Source organism: Myotis davidii, unplaced genomic scaffold (assembly GCF_000327345.1).
Source record: "Myotis davidii unplaced genomic scaffold, ASM32734v1 scaffold185, whole genome shotgun sequence".
Taxonomy (NCBI): domain Eukaryota; kingdom Metazoa; phylum Chordata; class Mammalia; order Chiroptera; family Vespertilionidae; genus Myotis; species Myotis davidii.
This window is the reverse complement of record NW_006297811.1, coordinates 2,121,624-2,130,688: the sequence shown is the minus strand read 5'-3', so window position 1 is coordinate 2,130,688 and position 9,065 is coordinate 2,121,624. Positions and strand designations below refer to the sequence as shown.

Genomic DNA, 9,065 nt, shown 5'->3' with positions numbered 1-9,065 from the left:
TCTTTTCTTTCTTTTTGATGGTTTCCTTTGCTGTGCAAGAACTTTTAAGATAATGTAGTTGCATTTGCTTATTTTTTTCTTTTGTTTATCCTGCCCAAGGAGATTTGTTAAGAGAAATGTCCAAGATTCTACTGCTTATGTTTTCTATGATTTTTATGGTTTCCAGCCTTACATTTAAGTTTTTTATTCCATTTTGAGTTTTATACTTGTATATGGTATAAGGTGATCTAGTTTCACTTTTTTTTGCAAGTATCTGTCTAATGTTCCAAAGAACATTTAATGAATAGACTACCATTACCCCCATTGTATGTTCTTGCTTCCTTTGTCAAATACTAATTGACTGCTGTTACATATTCCAGGATTTTAATTCTGTCCAAAGTACTATCTACTACTTAATTCTCAAATGTTAAAATAATGTCATATAAGTGAAATGTTTATTTTTAGTACTTTAGAAATGTCAGCATATAAATAATGTGAATTCAGCATAAAAAATAACATTAGAAACCTCTAGCTAGACAAATCATATATCTTGTGTGAATGTAAATTTAACAGCCTTAATATCCTAATGTCACTATTTATTTCTAATATAGAACACTTTCTTGAGCTTTCAAAGTCACAAAGTAACAACATTTTCACATATATAACCTAGTAAAAAACAATTTATGAATTACATTTAGAAACAATCTAACCTATCATGTCATAATGAAAAACTAGTGAACTTAAAAACTTTTCTTTATTTCCTTGCTTTGTACCCTGAATAACTAGCATTTAAAAGATATTCTGTACTATATCATCATGGCTCTCTAAATATGGCTACAGTTTTAATATCATACTAATTTTTCTTTTCACATAAAAAATACCTTTTAGAATTATTTAAGAAATTTAGGCAACAAGTCATTACCTAAACAGATGCACAAAATGTTGCTTTTCTACTTACCCACCCAATATTGGCCCTTTGTAATTAATGGAGGGTTGAAAATTAGCTTGTCCAGCAGGTCATCAAATGATATAATTTTGTTCAATATCTTTTCATTATTACATGGATGAGATGCTGTAGGAACTTAACTGTTGTTTATATCAATTAGCCTATGGTAAAACTGGTTTCATTATAGTATGTTCCAAGAACCCACAGTCAATGTTAAGTGAGAACTTACTGTACTTGCCAGTGCTTTACCAAACAAAAAAATAAAAAGTATAAAATGGTTAAATACATACCCTGGTCCTGTTGATATTTTTATTCTGCCTTCTTTCATTCCATACAAATGCAATGGCAGCCATAAAGTGAACACCATGATTCATTGAAATGGGGCCCAATAATTCAAGAATTTGCTGTCTCAAGTTCTAAAACAAGCAAATGACAAGTGAATTAAAAAGTATGAAAGCATTAACAACTAACCTGCACTTTTAGTTTTCTTGAAGTAATGTACAGTACTTATATGTTTTACTACCTAATCAACAGTAGAGGAAACTTTAATCATGTTAATATATGCAACCATAGTCATTTTAATTCTAAATTGGGGGTGGAGGGGGAGGGAAGGGGAATCCTATAAAATGACAACCTATCAGCTAAATGCAAGAGTGTAATTAGTGTGATGAGGTAACAAAAAAACACAATATAGTTGACCCTTGAACAACAAGGGTTTGAATTACAAGGATCCACTAATATGTTAATTTTTTTCCCAATAAATACTTGTGCTATTTTCCACCTGCATTTGGGAGTCCATGAATCTGAAGCACTGATTGTATGCACTGTTCTAGGCTATTTTATATAGGAAATTTGATCACCTACAGATTTTGACACCAGGGGAGGTATCCTGGAATCAATCCTCCATGGACATTGAGGCGGGGAAAATTTGGGGGCAGACAGAAGTTACTCATGGATTTTCCAATGCACTGGGGATCAGTGCCCCCAACCCATGAGGCTCAAGGGGCAACTATACATGAAATTCAATTATTTTTTATGTAGATTCATTATTAAAAGGGAGAGGGGTTTTACATTTTAGTAAAATTGAATAAAATAAAAACCACAGTTTAATCCAAATATCAGTACTTAGACAAAATTTTCCTCATGATTCTAACCCTTCCCCTTTTCCCAATTACAAACATGTTCCCACGACTCAAGTCCAGGAAGTCAGGTCTAGATAATAGAGGAATGTCAATGTGACAACTGACAGAGCATAACACACTTTTAAATATTCATATAATTTTCTTCTAAATATAAAGTAGAAAAATTGAAAAACATGTAACAGTATTTTTAAAACAACCATTAATTCCATCATTCTGAGATCATCAGTATTAACACATGAAATTTATTCCTTTTTCTGAGAGAAATTTATTTTCTTTACATGACTGGAAATACAGCATTTGTTCAACTAAGTAACATCCCTGTTTCACTAAACTTTTAAGCATTTTTCTACCCACTAAGAATTCTCAAAACTACAATTATTAGTAGCTACATAATGTAACATTAAAGAATAATTTACTTAACTATTGCCTTATTTATTGTTTAGAATCTCTCTTTGTTTGCCTTACAAATATACCTTTGCATAATTTTTTGATTACTTTAAAATTCATTACTAGGTAAAAGACTATAAATATTTAAAAGCTCTTTGAAAAGGAACAAAGTTTAATATATATGAACAAACATCAAAAACATTGTCTCATATGAAAGAAGCTAAATACAAAAGATGAAATAATGTGTGGTTCCGTTTATTCAAAATGCTCAGAAGAAGCAACTCTACATATAGAGGATACAGATGAATAGTGTATGGGGGTTAGGGGAAGAAACACGGGGTGACTGAAAATGGATATGCGGAATCTCTGTGGTAATAGATATGTTTGAAAAGTAGAGTGGGTGATAGTTTCACTACTGTTCAAATATGTTTCTAAAAATCACTATATTGCATGTACTTTAAATAGGTGAATTTTATGATGTGTCATAAAGTTATTTGGTAATTAATTATTCAATACATTAGAGTGCCATACATACCACTCAAACTATTCACAAATTCTAAATATAATCTCTGGGAAAGTGCTAAAACAGACTCTTGAGCCCCAGGTGAAGTGTGAATTTCTAACCTTTGTGGCTCCAAGATTAATAGTGGTCACAGAAGCAGATGCAGCAACAGTCATCTTTTCCGAAGAATCAGCCTGATGCAGTATGCTCCAAAGCAATGTCACAGAGGACATGATCATATGAAGGATTGAGAGGATTCCTTTGCGGGCTTCATACAAGTGCCTGTGGTCTACATTGACCCAAAGCTATTAAAGTTGGGGGAAAAAACATATTATCACTTACTGAGGCTTCTAAATGGGGACTTGCATCTCATAATCTTTTTTAAAAAGTAAAATATTTGTGCAGTCTTACTTGGAGATATTGTGTAGTAGGATCCAACAAACAGTAATGGATAATGGCTGTGATCCCTTCTAAAAGAATAAGAATCATATCTGGTGGAATAATTGATGCCATCCATAGAGGCCTGAAATAAAATGCATTCATTTGAACATAAGTTCTGAGAAACAAGTCCATATTTTATTAATATTAAATGCCCAGCATGTTCTAAGAACATAGTAAGTGCTCAATAAAGATTACATAAATAAATGACTAAAATAATAAATTGGTTAATAAATTAGTAGCTTTTATGGCCTAATTTATAAAATAAATGAGTCACATTATATGTATGAAAGTTGTTTTTGGCTAAGACATTCTATACAAAGTCAATGCCAGTAAATCTTCAGCAACTGTATAGGGCAGGCATATCAATATTGACTATAATACCAGCAGTTTTCTTATATTTTACATGTAATTGCTGAGGTTATACAAGAGACAAACCAGAAATTAGTCTACTAATCATCTGGCTCATTTGGCAGACTAATTTTAAATATGTTTCCTCCAAACAAAAAATAAAATCAGATAGGAAAAGATTTATAACTTTAATTTAGTGTGAAATTAATTTGCCCTTAGATAACATTCAGATAAAACTAGGGAAGTCCTTTACTGGGCTATTACTTTTGCCAGCTCAGAGAAGAAGAACAGAATTAATTTCAGCCCTTAGACAGTGATGGTGAACCTATGACATGCGTGTCAGAGGTGACATGCAAACTCATTTTTTTGGCTGATTTTTCTTTGTTAAATGGCATTTAAATATATAAAATAAATATCAAAAATATAAGTCTTTGTTTTACTATGGTTGCAAGTATCAAAAAATTTCTATATGTGACACGGCACCAGAGTTAAGTTAGGGTTTTTCAAAATGCTGACAGGCCGAGCTCAAAAGGTTTGCCATCACTGCCTTAGGAGGAAAAAGGCCTGTTTAAACATTCCTTATCTTTTCCAATCTTCATTGTTTAATTATTACTCCTCAAGCTGAATTTTCTCCTTTGTGAAAATAACATACTATTTGTAACCTACCTAGTGATACCCACTAATTTATTTACTCAAATTGTGACTGACATTCTGTATGACTAAGCAGTTATATATGTGATGAATGTCAATTATAACAAAGTTAAAAATCAACTCTTACCTACTATCAGATAATCCTGTTTCATATTTGTACTGCTGAATTAGATTATCTAAATTTCTGCAAAGCTGTAGTGTCACAGAAACAACCACTCTCTGTAGAACTTTTCCCATGTAAGGCAGAGTCGATGTGATTAAACCAATCCATTGTGGGTGCATCTTACAAGCACAGTGTTGATGTAAGGCCCGTATCACTGCACAGAGGAACATGCCTTGGCATGTGATTGGCTGAGCGTGCAAATACTGAAGAGAAGTCATGGGCTGATGGGGACTGATGTGTTCCAGATCAGATACAACAAAATCAAAACCTGTTTCATTCTCTTCAGGGACAGTCATTACCCAGTGTTCTAGAACAATGAGTCTCTGAAGAACTTTAAGAAGTTGTGACTGGAGTGTGCTACCATTGTCAAACTCATCCTCTGAGAAATTGATAAGGCTGTCCTCTGAGAAACCTTCTTCCACAGCAATCACATTCTTACCTGCCATCTTTTCACTGTGCCATTTCTGTGCACTAAAGATAGATGACAGCAAACAATGAAGAATTACTTTCTGAACTTTGCACTTAGATAACATATCAGATATAAAACTAGGGAAACCCTTTGCTGAGTTTTCTATTACTTTTGCCAGCTCAGTAAAGAGAAGTGTCAAAATTTCTATGCTCATCATCTGCATATTTCGATTGCCTATTAAATCTTGTGCGGTGACCTTGACATGAGTTGGGTAATGGCTACGCATGTAATATAAACAGAGGGAAATGAGAATTTCTATGTACATAGAACTCCTGAAGTTATGATTTGAGTCCACTGGAATGTGACTATAAAAGTCTTTGCCCATAACAGAAATCCGGTGTCTGGCCAATAGATTCTGAAGCAGAGATAACTGAGGGGTATACACATTATTTATACTAGTGGTTGAAATGGCATTTACAAAAGCAGTAGGGTTAGTTTTCAATATGGCTTTGATGGCAGAAAAAGCATAGAGAGTCCTGGATGAGTCATACAACTGGAGATACAGGAGCACATGCTGATAGAGAGGATGGATGTTGAAACTGGGAGATTTCCGTGATCCTGGAGAACCCATGTCACTCTCAATTTCAGAAATGTCTCCCTCTCCACAGCTATACCAATTCTCTAAATCCAGACCATCACTAAAAAACACATTAGTTTGTTTGAGTTTTTCATTTGAAGTTTTTTTCTTGTCGTCATCCTTTTTCTTGGCAAGTTTTACTTTAGGTTTTGCTCCTGGCTGTTTGCCTGACTCCTTAACGATTGTTTCTTTCTCTGAGACTTTTTCTGATAATTTTTCTTTGAAGCTGAACTGAATACTACTGTGACTCCTCTGTCTAGATTTGGTTTCTGTGGAACCAACAGAAGAGTCATGAGGAGTCTGTGTGGTTTCGGAAATACAAGGTGAGGAGCTGTTTCTGGAGATTCCAGTTGCCATACGCTCACGGCCATCTTCTGCAGACACAGAGAGAAACTGAGAACTTTCATTACTCAGCGAAGTACTCTGACTCTGCTGAGTGGACTGATCTTCACCTTTAATCGGCTCCTCGCCTGGATCCACATCACTGTGCTTTGGGGGCATAGCTTCAATTTCTAACTGAGAAGGAGCTGATGCTGATTCTGCTTCGAGGCCACTTACGACTTTACATATCAGGTCAAACACTACCTGATGAACATCATCATCCGGGGAGCTTGCGTTCAGCATCTGAGAGTCCTCTTGGGCATTTACATTTTCAGGATCAACTTCGTAACTCAGGTTGTCCCCAGCAGAGGACTGTGAACACCCAGAGTCAGAACTCTGAAGTATTTCTATCTGTTGGTCCGGAAGATCAAAATCAGACACAACCATTGGAATTGTCTCACTGCTGGTACTTAGAAGGGAAAGTCTGTCACTTAATGGATTGACGGTGAGACTAAAGTTCTCTATTTCGTCCACGGTAAGCGGCTTTTCACCATTTCCTTTAGATGCAATGAGTTGTATTTGGCTTACTGGTATAGGAAAAAAAATAGTAAAGAAGGAAAATTTTAAAATAATGAAAATGTAGAAATGTACACTGAACTCAAGAATTTTAATCATTAGTTTCAAAACCTACTTATATTTTACTATTAAAATCATATTTTATTACTATTTTACACTTTTTAAGTTAGAAAATTATATAGATAACTATTAACTAAAATTTAATAAACACAATTCAACAATAGAAGACCTATTATTTGATTGAATTAAACTTAAACAGAAGAGCACATTTAACACAGATAAAATATAAAAATTTGCCCTCATCCCCAAATAAGACATCCTCTTTTACTGTAGTTCAAAATTTTAGTGTTCTTTTCCTCCCTGTGTTATGCTAAAGAGAAGTACAAAAATACAACCTCCTTGATTCTGATAAAATTCAAAAAAAGCTTATGAATAATCTAGTATGAGTAATGCCCTAAACCCGTGGTTGGCAAACTGCGGCTCGCGAGCCACATGCAGCTCTTTGGCCCCTTGAGTGTGGCTCTTCCTAAGCCTTAGGAGTACTCTAATTAAGTTAATAACAATGTTCCTACCTATATAGTTTAAGTTTAAAAAATTTGGCTCTCAAAAGAAATTTCAATCGTACTGTTGATATTTGGCTCTGTTGACTAATGAGTTTGCCGACCACTGCCCTAAACCAAGAGACAATGAGGGTGAGAGAAGAAAAAGACAACATTGTTCCCTCCAAGGAGCTTAAAATCAGCGGGGGGATCACCAATACATTAATCTATTTCTATACTTTTTGGAGAGCATACTACATTGATGGAATTCTTTCAGAATGGATGGAAGGCTTAGTTGCATATGAATGGTACCAACCAAATGCTATTACTTTCAGGGAACGCATCATGATACCACAGGTGAGGTCTGAGATTGATTTCAGAGGAGAGGTGAGAATTCAGCAGACAAGCTAGAACTGTGATGGTATGTAAAGCGATAATACATAGAAGTTCTGGCAATTAGCAGGGTAGGGCATTTTTTAGAAGATTCATGGAAAGGAGCAAAGACTCTAGAAAAACACTGAAAGTGAAACAGCAGGATGGTTTAGTTCCAGCTTCCATCACTTACCAGCAGTGAGTCTTTGAAATAGCACAACCTTCTAAGAATCAGCTCCCTGCTCAGTATAATTATTTTTTTATTGCTGACCTCATAGGGTTGTTGAGACACAAATGATATAAGTGAGAGTTTTCTGTCCCTTTCATATAATAAATTAACCCAATACTGTGTTATAAAAGGCTTCACCCAACAGTTTGCAGAGAGTAATAATAGTATTTGGGAGGAGTGGTTGTAAGAGATCAACAGAAGGACTTGTATGCATGCATATAAGCACAACCAATGGACACAAGACACTGGGGGGTAGGGGAGGCTGGGGGAAGGTCAAGGGGGTAAAAAAAAGGAGACACATATGTACTACTCTTTGTAATACTTTAAGCAATAAAACAAAATTTAAAAAAATATTTATCACTTAAAATATGCCAGTACTACACTAAACATGTCATAAATATGACTTGAGAAGTGGGTTATGATTCCCATTTTACAGATGAGGAAAATGACTCATGAAATGTAAATATGCACTATAAGCTTACTATACATTCCTAGTGAAGTATCTGTAGAGCCTTGTAGGACTAGGATTGCAAAATAAAACTAAAGGTATTTCCATCAAAACTGAAGGATGTCTCTGACCAATGTGCTGTGCTGATTACTCCTTGAAAGAGATCCAACTCCTCTAAGAGGGTCACTGACGAAGCACATACAGACATGGCCCACGTGAGCACTGCTAGTGCATGCAGAGGGGAGAAAATAAGCCCATGCAAAAAATCTCACATTCAATTCTCTTGTCAATCACTGTTGTGTTCAACTCTCACTTTATTTTAAAAACTTAACTCTAAATAGAGCTGTTCTACTTGCATGTGATATTCACCATTGCTACATGCAAAATTTTCCATGAAATGCTTGTCACTTTCTTCTCCAGGATAACAAGCCTTATTCCAATAACGTTCTGCTTGAACACGCTGCACTGAAACCCTCTGAGTTTTGGGATGAAGCAGGAGCAATAGCAATGGCTCCAAAACTCTTGCAATATCATGTCTTTGTAGAACTTGGTTCAGCCAGGCTTGTCCCACAGAGCTGGTAGAACCATCGATACTGTTAAGGCTATCTAACATGATGAACAGTGACCTACAATAAACACAAATAAGTAAAGAACAAAATGCCTACTTTTACCGTGACACTCTTACCTTTTCTAAAATTAACATTATAAGTTGTGTTTCTTATTTTGAATTAACCATTTTAAACTAGTCATACTTCAGGATAACTTTGACCACAGCATTTTAATAATCTTAATCCCACAGTATCAGTAGGTACAATAGAAGGAGAAAACTGTCTTTTCCCTTTTTGTAGGTACTTGGGTTCTTGAAATTTCACAAGCATACATTATTCTTAAGATAAATAGTAAAGAATAAAAAAATTTTAAATAAGCCTTACAAGATTAGTCTTGTTTTAGCAACATATTCCTGTCACCAAATAC

The 9,065-nt window shown here is 34.9% G+C and overlaps 1 protein-coding gene across 7 annotated transcripts in view; it reads right to left on the bottom strand.

Annotated features, from left to right (window-relative positions):
* The window catches only part of DOPEY1 (dopey family member 1), an 87,343-nt gene that overhangs the window by 28,572 nt on the left and 49,706 nt on the right, over positions 1 to 9,065 (bottom strand). For all 7 annotated transcript variants that reach the window (XM_006773453.2, XM_006773456.2, XM_006773455.2 and 4 more), the window contains 5 exons: positions 8,460 to 8,716; positions 4,524 to 6,513; positions 3,368 to 3,479; positions 3,079 to 3,261; positions 1,216 to 1,341 (listed from right to left, as the gene is read on the bottom strand). In XM_006773453.2, the coding sequence (XP_006773516.1) occupies positions 1,216 to 1,341; positions 3,079 to 3,261; positions 3,368 to 3,479; positions 4,524 to 6,513; positions 8,460 to 8,716 (2,668 nt within the window). The remainder of the gene's footprint in view (positions 1 to 1,215; positions 1,342 to 3,078; positions 3,262 to 3,367; positions 3,480 to 4,523; positions 6,514 to 8,459; positions 8,717 to 9,065) is intronic.